This window comes from Rissa tridactyla, chromosome 4 (assembly GCF_028500815.1).
Source record: "Rissa tridactyla isolate bRisTri1 chromosome 4, bRisTri1.patW.cur.20221130, whole genome shotgun sequence".
Lineage (NCBI taxonomy): Eukaryota > Metazoa > Chordata > Aves > Charadriiformes > Laridae > Rissa > Rissa tridactyla.
The window spans coordinates 5,474,499-5,491,297 of NC_071469.1; the positions used below are offsets into that span (position 1 = coordinate 5,474,499).

Genomic DNA, 16,799 nt, shown 5'->3' on the forward strand with positions numbered 1-16,799 from the left:
TTGGTGGTTTGATTTTTTTTGTTTGTGGGTTTTTTTTTTTAATTAAACATCAGGTATTGTTCACTGCTTCTAGTTTAAATATATTAATGATGTGGAAAACCATTGTTGTGATGTGTATTACCAGTGTAATGATACGTCAAAGGAACATAAGGTGAAAGATGATAGCTTGATCCTCAGCATAGGAGTAAGGTAACATGCAATTTCCAGTCCTGTAAGTTGTTTTCACATCTGAGACCAGTCAGTAATGAAGAATCAGTGGAAGCTGCATTACTTAATTGAGCTGCAATTTTAGTGGCATTCCCTTCAGCATGTCAAAAGTGAAAGCAAGTAACAAGCACTGTGTCAACGAATGCAACTAGAAGGGCTTCCTCAGCCCTAGCTGAATCTTTCTGTGTCACGCCAGCCACTTACCTTAAACTCAACTGAAAGATGTGCCTTGCACTATCCCTGGGGTGAAATCCTGGCCCCGGTGGAGGCTGCAGTGAAAACTCTCATTGACTTCAGCGGAGCCATGCTTTCACCTCCCAAGCGTGTCAGATGTTGTGAGAAATGAGCTCCAAACCTGAGTGCTGTCCCTGGAGAGTGCTTTTCTGTCTATCTGCCTGGCAGTTTCCATCAAAACTTAATTTTAGAACCAGTATAATGGCTTGTTCTATGTTTACTGTATGTTTCATACACTTCCTCAGTCATGGCCAATTAGTTATTATGGAGAGAGTGGAGTGCAATGTTAGCTTTCAAACCACTGAGGCTAAAATGGGCAGTTGAAAAATACCATGGGAAAATGGAGATGTGGGTTATCCAAACCTGTGATAAGAACTGAGGAACACAGAATGAATTGTCCCTCTGTGGAGTTACGGAGACAGCGGCTAATGGGGAGGAGTGTCAGCTCTGGGGAGAGCCCAGTGCCATTGCACAGTGCTGAGACAACACTAATGGGAGGGCTCTGGCAGGAGCGTAGCACTGAAGGCAGGATGTTAACAAGCAAAGCTTGTGGTCCTCAGCCTGCAGTTACCTTCAGTCACGAAAGGAAATTGGCTCTGGAATATGGATGAGATTATTTTATGATTATACACAAATCATTTAGTGATGACATGAACCCCTTGATGAGATGATCCTGTGACAAGATACACTGTAAGGCAATTAACTTCTCAGCAGATGATTTTTTGGAGGGGGGAAAGAAGCTGTTTAGTAGAAAGGTTGCTTGTGGCTGGCTTCCTTCTAAATTTATTTTTGTAGCAGTGCAGAAAGGAGTTGGAATCAAAAGCCTGATTGTTCTTGCGGTTGCACCTCTCTTATGTACTAAGTAAAGTGACTTTGGGGTTGAGAGTAGCATGAGACAGAAAGGAGGAAGGCTGCATATACTTTGTGAAGAAGGGCTGTTTCTCAGCTGTAAGTTGCTTTCAGGTTCTGCTGTAACTGCCAGTTACGGAGACCTGTGTGCTGCAGATCTTGGGCCAGGGACCACAACGTCTCCCTGTATAATGCAGGTAGATGTAATAGAAGCAAAGATTCAGCACTTGCCAGTTCTCATTCAACGAATGTCTTGTGGCAGACACCAACAGTAATCTTAGGAGTTTTTTTATTTTTTTTTTTTTCCATGACAAAATGGAGATGACATAAACCATGTAACCATGGTTTTACCTCTTTGTTCTGCTAGAATTTTATTTTGGGTTTAATTTTGCTGCAAGAACTGAAGTGCCAGTGCTGCTTTGTGCCATTATTACAATACACATTTTTACCCTGTTGCTTTCTGATGTAAGATAGGCTTAATTGTTTACTTCTTGTTTCATAGATACTTTAATATATTTTTTTAATCTCATATCCATCTCGCTCTAAGGGCTTCTTGTTTAATTTGTGGGAGAAGAGCTTTTCTTCTTTTTGTATCTTAGAAGAACCCATTGAATTAATTTCTCACTCTTATTTCTAGAATCTGTTTTGAATTGCTCAGTCTGATTTACTGCTATTTGGCATCTGGGATGTTCTCTGAACATTTGGTTCATCTGAGATGGGCTTTTGGTGTGATGTTTGGTATGGTAACAAATGAGAGTATTGTGCTTTTAGCTTTCTTGTTAACAGTTTGCTTTATTCAGTGTTCTGGTTTAGAACCCGACTCAAAGCTTGCTGAGGTTAAAGGGTGTCTTTTAGTGACCCGGTGAGTTTTATTGTTCTCCAAAGTTTTAAGTGGATTTGTCTCCCTGTCTGTGGTGGATACTTGTGTGCATCGTAAAAACCCCTACTGCTACATGTTTTATGCCCTGGTACTTGGATAGCGATAGTTGCTCACAAGTGGTAAAAAGATGCCAAAATACCTTTGATGAGTCAGATGTTTATTTGAAAAGTGGTATTTGAGCTATGTGGCTCTCCTCTCTATATTGAGATGTTTAAAGATAAGTACCTAAATTTACATTAATTTGTAAGAGTTGTGGACATTGATTCCTATGAGAAAAATCTGTGTATGTAGATGACATCTCCGGCAGCCCTTAAGTCGAGGCATTCTTTTGACCCAGACACCACCTTGGTACTGCTATAGCCAAGCAGGCTGAATATGGGAAAACTTGGTATCTTCACCAGAAACAGTGACGGGTACATTCCTCTTGTGCCTCTGCTACTTGTAGGTTATGTGCAAGTTTTATGAGCAATGCCAGGACCATGAACCACATGGACTTTCAGGAGCACTATTAAAACAAAAGCGTTGCTGTTGTGGTTTAATGCTGAAAGGCAGCAAAGCACTGTACAGCCACGGCCCCAGCAGTGGGATGGGGAAGAGAATTGGAAGGATGAAGGGGGAGTGGTGGAAAGTGTGTTGAGATAAATGCAGTTTAATCAGTAAAGCAAAAGCTGTGTGCACACGCAGAGCAAAGTAAGGAATTCATTCACTACCTCCCATCGGCTGGCAGGTGTTCAGCTGTTTCCAGGAAAAACAGGGCTTTATCTCATGCAGTGGTTACTTGGGAAGACAAACGCTGTAACTCCAAACATTCCCCCTCTTTTCCTCCTTTCCCTCAGCTTGTATTGCGGAGCATGATATCATATGGCATGGGGTATCCCTTAGGTCAGTTGGGGTCAGCTGTCCTGGCTGTGTCCCATCCCAACTTCTTGTGTACCCCCAGCCACCTTGCTGGTGGGGCAGTTTGAGGAACAGAAAAGGCCCTGACTTAGTGTAAGCACCGCTCAGCATTAGCTAAAACATGGGTGTGTTACCAACACTCTTTTGGTCACAAATCCAAAACATAGCACCATACCAGCTGGTTTGAAGAAAAGTAACTCTATCCTAGCCAAAAGCAGTACAATTCCCAAAGCTGAAATGTGCAATAACTGTTTGGGTGTCAAACTAGCTGTCTTAATACTGAAAATCCTGTGTTTCTGTCTGGAAAATTATGGATAGTGCATGTGCAGTGAAGTGCAAAGTGCTCGGGATAAATCATATGTAAGACACGGTTGACCTCATAGTTTGTTTTAATTTTTTTTTCCACAACTCTTGAAAATCCTAAGTAAGTGGCCAAATTTCTATTTCGGCCTAGAGTCTGACTCAAACTATTTTTTAGGTTTCTTGCACTTTCAGGAATGCTATTTTTGTTATATGAAGATGGGTAAACAGCAGCGTTGTACACAAGCTGTTAGCCTAGGGCTTAGATGCTCTTAAGACTGTTGTTTATCGTCAGGAACCAATTGTATCTGTTTTGTCATTTGCAAAGTAAAGTTAATAATATGGACCTTGTTTGTAAAGGTGTTTGAATTCACCTCAGGATTTCCAGATGAAAGATACCATACAGGTGTTATATTCTGAGAGAGACGAATTTCTGCCCTTCATGTTGCCAATGTCATATCACTTAGTGGCTCCAGTCCTCTGCTTTGAATCACTAACAATGATTGGTTTTACTTTTACGCCCAAGAAATACTGCTAAAATTCATTGATAAGTTTGTAAAGAAAACCCCATGGGCAACTAATATCTCTGTGAATTTACCCTTCTCAATTTATGTGTGGAGAATAAACCTCCGAACTTGACAGTGAAACCTACTATTCTAACCACATTTACTTGCATTTGTCTAATTTCCTGCTGTTTGTTAGAGGGTCTTGAAAGTTAAGTTGCATTTCTCTTGAATGAAAAAAAGAGATTGTTTATAGTGTCTTATGTAGATACACTTTTTATTTTTAAATTTAGATTTGTACTTGGAATATTTAAACTAAAATTAGAGTACATTCACTTTATCTCTGATTACGTAGGAAGATCAGTGAAGTCGTTTGGGTGACAGAGTTTGAAGAGAACTTAAAAAATGAGCATGAACTCTTGAGTCTTACCTAACAGTATTTAAAGGGGGCCTACAGGAAGGATGGGGAGGGACCCTTGATCAGGGAGTGTAGTGATAGGATGAGGGGTAATGGTTTTAAACTGAAAGAGGGCAGATTTAGATTGGATATTAGGAAGAAATTCTTTACTGTGAGGGTGGTGAGCCCCTGGCCCAGGTTGCCCAGAGAAGCTGTGGCTGCCCCATCCCTGGAGGTGTCCAAGGCCAGGCTGGATGGGGCTCTGAGCAACCTGGTCTGGTGGGAGGTGTCCCTGCCCAGGGCAGGGGGTGGAACGAGATGATCTTTAAGGTCCCTTCCAACCCAAACCATTCTATGATTCTATATACTGTTACTGGACACCTCCTATTTTTTTCTCCCAGAGCTGAACAATAACTTTTGATTAAATAGTCGGCAGTCACTATTGTATATTCAAAATTTAATAACAAAAGGCTTCCCTCAAAAGCTGAGATTTTAATCTAAATTGCTTTCCTCAGTTAAGTGATTGTGAACTCCTGTACTATGACAGAGGAGATACCACCAAAAAAAATCAAAATTTCCCTCAGGAAGATTATTTTTCTGAAACAGAACACTGGAAACTGAATGAATAATTCAGTTAAAGTAACTCCAGAACTGAATGCATTTCAAATAATGCATCTGATCTGTAAACACTATCAAGAAAATCCAATCACATTGGTATTGACACATTTTCATTGGGAGTCAAATAGAAAGCGGGTTGAAGGAGAAATATGTGAAGATATCCTAGTATTTCTTTTCAAAATCAGTTCTTAATCCCTTCAGAAGAATAGACATAAAGTCAAATGCCAATATCGTATCTGAAAGCTAGAGACCGATGTAATTATCAGTTTCTGTACGCAGTTGTGATTCAGAAAATGTCGGATGAACTTTTTGAAGTGACTTGTTATTTTTGTACAATGGCCTGTGTTAGGAGGCCTGACGTTTGCTTTTCCAGTTGTACTGAATTTTTGCAGCCTCAGCTGGAGATGATAATAATTGTCAAGGTGGTCAACACCTCTGCAAATTAGATTAGGATAAACACAGATGCAAAACATGCGGGAACATCCCTCTCTCCTCTGACTTTATTACAAAAGTTGAGAGTGCTATTTCAAAGCGTCTGCCATAAACAGTTTGATATTTTGTGTGACTTCTTCATACCCTTCAGTTTATTTAAAGGATCTGAGGATCCAGATGGACGTATACAGGATAATGAATGGTTGCAACAGAATGTCAGTTTTGAGGATCAGGTTTCGAATTGCAAAAACCTGTTTTGATGATTCACCCTGATGTTAGCAAGGGCTCCTGTGCTGTCATTGGAGGGGCATTCAGAGAGGGATTCGTTTAATGTAAGATGAATCACACCCTAGAAACACTTATGTCTCTTCATTAAATTAGTAAGTCTAGAGGACTAGCTTCACTGTAGGTGTAAACTTTTGAGACATCTAAAATTAGGTGTGATGAATTCAACACCTGTTGCTACATGGAGATTTATAGCTTCAAGAGAGTAAGTGTGGCAGCCACATCAGGAACAAAACCCCCGGTTCTTGGATTAATAGAGATCAGCAACTAAGAAATGAGGTTCCTGCTGTGCCACTAGAATATTTAGACTGCAGCTATTGTTTCTTAATTGTACTACTAATAAAATAAATCTCTCTGGTTCATATTTAGCCCGCAAATTTGAGGAGGCATGTTCCTGTTTTGGACCTGAAAGAATTTGGAAATGTCATGATTTTCTGTGCCACTTGTAGTAACTCTTGGAATTGTAATCTATTTTATTGTTCAGAATTTTAGGTAGTTGCATCTCCTATCAGTCCATGTTGGTTGATGTATTCGAACGCAAACAGACACAAAGTTTATTTTCATGTTATACTAAATATTTCAGCTATTTTGAAAATGCTTCTGGCATGGCAAATATTATATGTATGAAGTAGAGCTGCATCTCCACAAAAGTGGGGATACTCTCCAAGTGTTTACTTTTGTTTGTTAAAGTTGCGTGTAAGAAATCTTCTTCCCTGCAAGAGACAATTCCATGTCACATTTTTTCCAGAGGGAATGTGGCCCAGTGCATGAGGTGGTTACGGCTCAGTCATGCCCAGTCTAATGGGCAGCATCCCTCCCCGACTCAGTCTCTGTGATCTTGGTTAACCAGACTTTCTGTGTTTCAGTTTGCACGCATGTAAAATGACAACGTTTCCCTATTTTACTGGAACGTTATAAAGATGATAAAAATAATTTTAGATTGAGTGCGTGGAAGGGAACTGTCTCCTTGTCCAACAGAGCTTGATTTCTAGAGAGGGTCTTCCTCTATGCAGAGAAAGGTGTGTGTGTATGTGTATTTGCATGCAAATATTTTAGATGCACTTCCTCTCAGGAATCCACTGATTATTTTATAGATTTTCTGTTTTCTGTATATTGTATTCATTATGTCACAGACGCCTGCTTGGAATGTGTCCTTGAAAAAGGTGTTTGTGAGGATTGCATAAGAATACTTAATAAACCAAAGTGTGCAGATAGGGTAGAGATACAGATACAAAACACAAGGCTCTCATTGGTCTTTGTCAATTAACAGATGTTTTCCTTACCATGTTTAGATAAATTGGATCAGTGGTTAGTGAATGTATTCTGAGCATGAACGTTTCAAGAAAGAAGGATTGGTTCACAGTTGTATTACTCCAGGTTTATGGTTTAGTTCCTTTGAAATATGTCAGCATAAAGTAGGGGCAAATCAAGCTTTCTCTTAGAAAGTGAATGCAGTAGTCATAAATCCGAAAGATTGAAGTATGGAGTAGAGCTTCCATTAACCTAGAGACCTGGGTCTCCTCATGCTGGAGGGGCTATTCAGTCTGCAGTATTTTTAGAGACCACAGTTCCCTGGAGTCCTCTTTCTAAGCATTCCTGTTCTTGTGAAGTGTATTGCACGTTTCTCTGTGTGGGTATCAAAGCCAAGTGTATTGGAAACTGATCTCCAAGGAGCCTCTAGACCAGCACTTCATAAACTGGAAGTGTAGCAGGTATAATTTAGCTATTCATATGCCAAATACAAAGTATTGGTCAAGCATGGATAAAGCTATAGAAGGTGACACATCTCAACCCAGAAAATCAAGCAAGGGAGCGAGAATGATGTGGAAGTTTAATGTAGCTGTGAAAAAAGAAGGATCCTTTTGTGTCTATTCAGCAACAGTAGTTTTTCAGCCTGAAAAACACCTATTTTCTTTCAGTATAAAACCAATACTTTCTCATTACACTTTGAGATATGTTACAAAATGTTCATGCTTTATGGGTTTGTCTGAGCATAAAAAAAAAAGCCCTGAAAAATTACCAATATTTGATCAATTTTTAAGTGGCATACGTATGTGGATAATACTAATGTCTGGATGAAACCCTATTCCTAACTAGTTACTCAAGTGCCACCGTAATAACTTTGTACGGACAGGGTCGTCTTCTCAAAAACCTGCTCTAGGAATGCTGCTTTGCTTACAGCGTTCTTGTGACTTAAACCATGAACCTGGCAGCCAGGGGACGTGCCCAGCTCCTGGTTTTACTCCAGTGGCACATCAGTCAGCTCTGCTGGCTTTCAGCTGCCAATGTGTGTAGCTGGTGAAACTCTGTTCACTGATATTTGAAAACATTTGTTTTCATCTTTATTAAAATATACTGATTGAGAGTTAGTAATGCTATCATGTTTCTTTGCTGATATTAATTCAAAAACTTTTTCCATATAGTTCCAGTTTTATCTTTTTGTAGCTGTTTTACCTTTGTGTAGCAGCTTCCAGTTTTGCATCACTCTCCCTTTTTGTCGGGAGTTGTAGGACTCTTGTTTAGTGGTGTGGGTTTTTTTATTTTTTATTTTAATTCTTCTTCATCAGAGAATTAATATATGGTGAACCATATTTTTTTTTAAAGCTGTGGTGAATTCAAAAGTGCTTTTTGACCTTTTCATTTCCCATGAGTATAGAGGGGATTGTAGGGGTAGCGATAAGCTCTGTGTGTGCTTGCTGGGACTTTTTTGCTGGTGTTTAAGAATATACAGTAATAAAGTAAGCTCACATTGTTTGCAAACCAAATAGTGTCATCCAAAACATCTTTTTACGTAGGAAGGTAAGCAAGGACTGATCTACATCTCGTGCCTTCTCTTGAATCCTAATCCTGTTACTCCATGGGCAGATCCATGGAGAAGAAAACCAACCAGTCTCTTAGACATATATGGAATAAGGCACAAACCAACTTTTAACTAACCCCTTAATTTAAGGTAAATACCTGTTTCAGAATTGGAATTAGGTTAGAATAGCAGAGAAATATGGGGAATCCCGAGCGCGTGTCTTATGGCACTTTCTGAAGAGACTCTGGAAGGAAGGTCACTACAGCCGTTTCCACATCGGTCGAAAGTCTTTGTTAAATTGTCAGAAAGGACAAGATAAAGCACTTCAGCCTGTCTCTGATTTGTTTTCCTTACTTGCTGCTGTTGAACTGTCATATAGTAATTGCAGACAGATACTGTAGAGTTCCTTTAACTAGGCCAGGTGAATAAAAATCAAACATTCTTCAATAAGTAGTGTTGTTGAACTGGGTCAGCATTGGGATTTTATCTGTTAACACAAATTGAGTTCTTTATGATAATGAGTTTATTAGATTAGATTAGAAATTTTCTGGTGAGGACATTAATAACCTAAGCCATGAATAAAGCTGTGTTATGTATCCGAAGAGAAATTCCTGCTATGATAGTGTAATTCAGTGATTGGTCTTCTCATGGAGCATGTCAATTCTTTGTTCTTTGTTCAGCGTTTGGCAGCAGTTTTGCATTTGAGTAGTCTTCAATTTTGCATGAGGTATGACAGAAGGGGTCTACTTACACTTTAAAATATTGATAGAGATGGTGCATGCAAAATTCCTATAATTCTCAAAACATAGTTTAAAAGAGTATCTTCTTGTTTTGCTGTTTGAACAGGTAAAACAGCTCAGCATGGCAATTTTGTAGATAGTGAGAAGTAATTAGTAGAGGCAGAAATTTCCTAGAGCTTTGAATGTATCATGTTGGTGAAATGTGATGAATTAGGGCTGATGATAATTATCATAAACTTGAGCAATAAAATCATGAGTATTAGAAGTCTTCTGACTCTACTCACATTCTTAAGCTGGAATTTTCATGTAACTATTTTGTTCTTATGTTTGAGATTGTTTCTTTTTAAGGAAATAGTAAGTTTGTTTGCCTCTAGCTTTTTAGATTGCTTCCATTTGTTTTTGACAAATGGTTTTCTTTTCTGAATAAGCAAAAGTGGGCGGAATATATGACTCTTTGTACATTGACATAAAAAACTTTACAGAGTTTTCTTGAAGTTCTTTAGTACTGGGAGCGTATTCTTGGACTCTGCAAATGTATGAGTTTTCCAATAATGTGGTATGATGGATTTGACCTTGGCTGGACACCAGATGCCCACTAAGCTGCTTTATAGCTCCCCCTCCGCAACTGGAGAGAAAAATGTAACGAAAGGTGAAAGGCTCGTGGGTGGAGATAAGGACAGGGAGATCACTTGGCAATTACCATCATGGGCAAACCAGGCTCAACTTGGGGAAATTACTTTATTACCAATCCCATCAGAATAGGGTAAGGAGAAATAAAGACAAATTTTAAAACACCTTGCTCCCACCCCTTCCCTTCTTCCTGAGGTCAACTTCACTCCCAGTTCTCTACCTCCTCCCCTTTAATGGCACAGGTGGACAGGGTTACAGTCAGTTCATCACATGTTGTCTCTACAGCTCCTTCCTCCTCATGCTCAACCCTTGCTTCAGTGTGGGGCCACTCCCACAGGAGACAGTCCTCCATGAACTTCTCCAATGTGTGTCCTTCCCACAGGCCGTAGTTCTTCACAAACTGCTCCAGCATGGGTCCTTTCCACAGGGTGCAGTCCTTCAGGAATGGACTGCTTCAGCATGGGTCCCCCATGGGGTCTCAAGTCCTTCCAGTAAACCTGCTTCAGCTGGCCCCCCTCTCCATGGGTCTACAGGTCATACCAGGAGCCTGCTCCAGTGCAGGCTTCCCACAGGATCAAAGCCTCCTTTGGGCACGTGCACCTGCTCCAGTGTGGGGCCCTCTGTGGGCTGCAGGTGGATATCTGCTCAATTATTGATCTCCATGGGCTGCAGGAAGACAACTGCTTTCACCATGTTCCTTCACCGTGGGCTGCAGGGGAATCTCTGCACCTCCTCCCACTCCTTCTTGCTTGGACTCGATGATCTCAAAGGTCCTTTCCAACCATGAAGATTCTATGATTCACTGACCTTGGTGTCTGCAGAGTTGTTTGTCACACACGTTCTCACTCCTCTGTTCTGGCTGTTTGTTGCACAGCAGTGGTTTTTTTTTTTTTTCCCTTCTTAAATATGTTATCACAGAGGTGCTATCACGATTGCTGACTGGCTTGACTTTGGCCATCTTGGAGCTGGCTGGCATTTGCTCTGTCAGAAATAGGGGAAGCTTCTAGCAGTGTCCCCCAGAAGCCACCCCTGTAGCCCCACTGCTACCAAAACCTTGCCATGCAAACCCAATATATGTGGCAACTTACAACACAAAAACCAATGATTATAGTTGGTGAGCCTGTGCTAGAAACACTTGGAGCGTAAATGGGAAGATAACTGTGCAATGAATTGTGTTGAATGACTTGTATTTTTCTTTGGTGTTAATTTTTCATGTTCGTTTTAAAGCCATAGCGTTAAAGAAGGAAGAAAAAGAATTTAACCCCTTTTAAATGTACAGATAATTTCAGTGCTTTAAGCTACAGGTCTTGACACATTCAGAGTCTTTCGGCTGTCACGCTGGTGTGATTACACAGCAATACATATTCCCTGTTAGCTGGATAGGAATGGAAATATATATAATCAGTGTCTCAATAATCCTTACTAAGCATGCTGGTTTTATTATGAAGCAGTAAGTTCATGGCTCCCACTGATGTGACATGGCAATATGAGAATCCAGGTTCAGTAACTTTAGTCTTGAATTTTTCATACTCTAAAATAATATCATTGTTGTAGTGGTCTGGAAACTTCATTACAACTTTCCTAGAAATAAACAAATAAAAACCCCAAGGAAAACCTTTTTAAAACTCCAGATTTTTGTGAATTTAAAAATGCTGTGTTACAGCAATTTTTCATGAATTAATTTTAGAAATTTGGTACGTAGATCACTGCATTCATGTGCAAGTTTATGCAGTACATAAAGTTTGCTTACGGACCTCATGTTACTTCTTGTCGTTGTTATTTCTTATAGCTATTATTTCTACTTCCTCAAAGAATAACCAAGGAAACGTCCCTGTAGTGCTAGGTACCAAACATATACAAAGAGGTCTCCTTCTGTACCAGACCTGTGCTAGTGACACGGACAAGCTGGACGTGCAGTAGTGGCAGCACATGGGAGTACCCGGGCCTGGTGAATTCAGTAACAGCAGCAAATAGGGGAGAACTGGAGAAAACGAAAGGTTGAGGTGCAAGGATGAGTAATGCCAGATGTAAAGGCCGTAGGAGTAGAGGTGGAATAAAGTTTCTCTGTGAAATCTATTCAAAGTTCTAAACAGTCTGAAAATCCCCAAAGTTTTTTTTCTGGTTGGATCTTGTGTGTGGCTGCACTTTTTCTCCAGAATGGGTAGTTGAGTTTGAAGAATGCCCCTGAGCTAGGATGGTCCCATTTTACTGTTTATCCTACTATGGTGGGTTCTGGCATTGTTTTTCTTTAACCTAGTGCTGCATAGTTGCACAAAGGGAGTTTCAATTTCATGCAGTCTTCATATGTTAGTGATTTTAGTAGGTTTTTTTCCTGTTGATTTTTTTTTTTTGCATTTAAAGTTGTAATATACCTTTATAACTGTTGATGATAAATACAGTGTTTAATGGAAAGAATTTTTTTTTTTGGTTCTACTTTTCATCTTTTTTTGTTAACTGATTTTGGCTAGGAACTTTTCAGAGGAAAAAAGGATTCAATTAATGGCAATGTATTCCCTCTGCAGGATTTATGAACGCGTCATTGATCCTCCAGAAACGAATTTGACACCTGAAAGCAATTTATGGCTTGGACAGAGAAACAGGAAACATGGTTTTTTTAAGGTAAGCAGATATGAAATGGCTCATGAAGAAGGAAGTTAATAAATAGTCATCAAGATATTTCTGATTAGTTGTCTTACGCTCCTGAAAACTGCTTTGTATGAATTTTAATAGAAACTGTGGACTTGGGATTTGAGGCAGGTCCAACACTCAGAGAAAAGGGTCTTTTCCTGCAAGGTAGGGTGATGTAGTCACTGACTGTGGTGCCCAATATTTGGGAATTTTGTTTGGTCTCCTGGCTAACAGTGGTGGTCTTAATCACTCTTGGAGGCCATTTCCTCCTCGATTTCACATGCAGAATACCCTCACCTTTCTGCTGTTTGCCTCGGGTGACTCTTCCCTGTTTGCCCCTGTCAGCATTAAATTCTAGAGCAGAGAAGGTCTTCTGGCCTGTGATCCTATGAGTGTAGCAGATACTAGCTATTGTATGCAGTGAGTTTGCCTTGCTGCAAAACAGTAGATTTTTCTGTTCCTGGACTACTGTTCTTTCTTTCTCTTTTTCTCAACTAAGTTTGTCACTGTGTTTCTCAACCGAGAGTCAGTGGTGGGTCACTGAATTTTGTTTGTGAGCTTCTTTGTCCTTTGGAGCTTTGATTGATTCCAAACAGCCCAGGCTGGAAGGCTGGCTAGCTGGCAGGACTTGGGTTGCTCCTACCTCCTAGCTGGGAAGCCTGTCTTTTTCCATTTATGAGGCTCCCCAAGACAACATCACTGAGTATGCCAGTATGGGCACGAGGAACTTTTCAGAGGAAAAAGATTCAAGTAATGGCAATATATCCCAGATTTAATTAATGGCGGTATGTTTCTGAAATTGCAAAGGACAGAAATGACCTACGACTTGAAAAGCCCTCTCCTGTATGTTTCCTTTTGGGTTTTTTTGGCCCCTGGTGAGGCTATATGATTTTCTGCTCAAGGCAGAATTGCTGAACCAACTGGCAAACAAAATTCACCAACAAATGAAAACCACACCTTGCACCTGAAAATTAATTCTTTTACTTTGTAGGCAAGCTACAGAAAAGTTTCTGATATTTCTTCCAGTTTTGGATAACAATCCACGGTCAAGTGTTTATCAGTGAAAGAGTCCGTAGTGCAGTGATAGGCCAATCTGCCTATCCGCGATATCGGCATGGATTTGTTGCCAAGGTGATTTTACCACCCGCTCAGCTTCCCTTTGAAGCTGTCAGTTCATAAGACAATTTTACAAGTTGCTGTTTTTCTGAGGACCTCTCCTCGAAGTCTCTAGACTTAACAAGCTCGGGCAATTATTTTATGCTAAAATTACTTATGGTAGGATTGTTGTAGCAACTAACGATTTTAATAATGAAACAGAGGTAAAAGCTAACTTTTAACTTAAATGATTGTCCGAGAGTTGTTCTGAACCTAGAGTACATTTCATCCTCCAGAAGCTGAGCTGTCACTGTGAAGTGAAATTGATAGTATTATTTTATTCTACAGCTGTTGTTTTTTTACCTCAGCTGCTTCCCATAATTCCACAGATGGTAAACATATGTTTATAGCTACATAGGAAAAAAAGAAGTTATATTGGATTCACCCATCTTAAATTCTTATTTTATGCAGGCAGTCAGAGCCTCAGAACTCTGGGATATTATATGTTTGTAAATTAATATTTCTACGCGTTAACACTTTGGAAACAGCAGGGTAGCTAATGATATGCTAATGAGCTGACAGTTTTTATTGATCATAATGGAAGTCGACAAGTGCCTTACTTTGCTTTATGCATGCTTGAATATTTTACTAACTTTCTTCAGGGTAGAAATATAATTGGTTGTATTTTTTAAAACCTGCTTGAGAGTTTCAGAAATCTTACTTTTTTTTTGTTACTCGTTGCAAAAACTTGGGATTTTGCCAGTTTGTAAAGAGTACACATCTCTTTCCATATATTTACATGCTCAGCAGGATCTCCCTTTCTTTTTCAGAGCAATTTGTTTCACTGTTTTAGCATATTAAAAAATAGATCTATTTTCCTTAATGTAAACAGAGATCTGTAGGGAAATAAGAGTGTTAAAAAAGAATTAACATTTTTGTATGTGTGTTGGAGCCATGATAATGTATGTAACGAAAAGCACTGGATACTGTTTTAAGTATCATCTTTGCTGTTCCAAAAATTTTCTTACTTTAATGATGATTAATTGTTGTGTCTCTACATAAATGAATAACATTAAAGCACATTTTGGGCCACAGTCTCATGCCTATTTTAGATCATAATTCTTCAGTATATCAGAAGAAGAAGGAGGGGAGGAGATATGATATCCATAAGTCGCTGTGGCTAGTTGCTGCCATTTTTCTTATTTATGCTTTTGTTCTACATCCTTACTTACCGTGATTATTCCACAAGTAGCCCTGCTGCGTCTGTGGCCTTGCTGGGGAATGAAGTGCTCTATGGCATAATCAAGGGAATCAAAGTCTTGCCCCTTACAACTAGTATCTCTTAACTGGTTATAACTTACCTGCTATGACCAAGCATTTGGAGTTCAGACAAGATGGAATGGTTTTAGCACAGTAGTGGTGGGAGCAGATGTGGAGCAGACTTAAAATAGACTTACCTGTTTTCTTTGAAGGAAATCTCATGAATTACTTCCTTTGAAAAAAAATACATGCTGACCCTTCAGGTTTCTTTGTGCATCTCAAACCCAAGATTTGTTTTTGGGCTAGAGAATACCATTATAATCAGATTAGGAAACCAAAGTAAATGCAACTGAAAGGAGGAAGAGAGTGACACCAGACATCCAGGGAACCCTCACTCTAGGATGGATCTGATTGTGCTCAGGATCAGAATTATCTGCAAAATTCATTTTATTGCTGGGGAGAACCATTCCCCCTAAGGCTCCCTCCAAAGAGCTGCTGCAGAAATGAGCTTATTAATGCATTGCTGACTAGGTGATTCATGTTGAAAGACGGCAATTTTCATATCTGCTACAGCAGGCTCTATTGATCCTGCTGCTGTGTCGGGGGATTGTAGAGTAGGTGCTTGAGAAGTGTGCTGCTATTTAGATTGCACAGCATCATATGAATACTTGGGCCTCTGTAGTCATTTTGGTCTCAGAGTTGTACAGGTAAATACAGTGCCAAGGGCAGCTGTTCAAGCGCCTGGCATGGGGCATGCCTGCCCCGTGTAGAGGAGCACAGTACTCGTCTACTGGAGATCTAGTGGTGTTGGCATAGCATTGCCTAGGCACAGGGTTTGATGCATGTGCCTCTGTGCAGAGCCTGTCACCAGCCCTGGCCGATGGCACTTGCACAGCTGTATGGCACGCGTTATCTCTGTGGGAGAAGTAGGTTTTAAAGAGGGTGAAAGGCAACGGAGGAAATGAAAACGCAAAAGTGGAGAGCTCGTGGAATAGATGAGCCTTTTCACAGAATGTGGGAGGAGTCCTCTATTAAAAAGAGACATGAAAATTGCAATAACAGGGCTTTTGTATTACATCCTCATGGGATGGCCTTGATATTTAGTGCTGCAGGCCTGAATTTAATCTTGTAGCTGGTAATCTGCCTGCACAGATGAAAGCACTTCAAGCTAGTGAGTCCTGATGCTGAACTGAAGCTTTAATGATAACATAAATGTGGTATCTGCTTCGGAAGGGAAAAACCGTGGAGATTTTGACCAGTGATATCTCCCTGGCAAGGCCTAATACTGATGTCCCTTCCCAGAACGTGGGCCGAAGAGCTCCACCCTGTGCCAAAGGGAACCGGGGCCCTGGGCTTCCGCTAGGGAGTTGTGCATAACCCAGTTCTCCTCCTGGCTGTGGTCATAGAGCGCTCTCGGCAACCTAAACGTAATGCTGAAGGAGGAATAGTCCAAGTTTGTTCATATGTGTTACAATAATTATGGCTGTAATAAGTGTTTGCCTATAATGAAGTCTTTCTATTAAAAAAATACATCAGCAAAATTTCTGCTCCTTGAAGGTTCCCTTCTATATTTGATTGTATTAATTCTGTTTCAGAGGGTTTATAGACTTAGAAGGCATCTATATTGGTGAATTGAAGTTCATATGTTTTTCCATGGTAACATGCTTTCAAGTAGCCAGAAACTAAGACACAAAAAGTAGTTGTGTTTCCTCTTCAGGTTTGTCCTGGTTTTCCGCTTTCCTTTGCTGTTCTGTTAAACTGCCTTTATCTCAACCCATGAGTTTTGCCTTTTTCTTCTGATTCTTCCCCCATCCTGCTTCTGGGGGGGAGGGGTAAGCGAACAACCGTGTGGACCATGACAAGGTTGTATTTAAATGCAAATCTATCCAAAAGACAATTGAGTGGTGGGGCTCTGATGCAGCAAACATATTTGAAGTTCAATATGCACTTTTAGAAAAAAGGCTGAGGCAAACATCGCGTCTCTCTGGATGATGTCTTGTTAGCGGTGTGATATGGTCTGGTGAAACTTTGAGCTTTTCACTGG

General features: G+C 40.1%; 1 protein-coding gene across 3 annotated transcripts in view; it reads left to right on the plus strand.

The window, feature by feature from the left end:
• NELL1 (neural EGFL like 1) overlaps positions 1–16,799 on the plus strand; it is a 292,766-nt gene that overhangs the window by 48,212 nt on the left and 227,755 nt on the right. For all 3 annotated transcript variants that reach the window (XM_054200528.1, XM_054200530.1, XM_054200529.1), the window contains exon 5: positions 12,295–12,391. In XM_054200528.1, the coding sequence (XP_054056503.1) occupies positions 12,295–12,391 (97 nt within the window). The remainder of the gene's footprint in view (positions 1–12,294; positions 12,392–16,799) is intronic.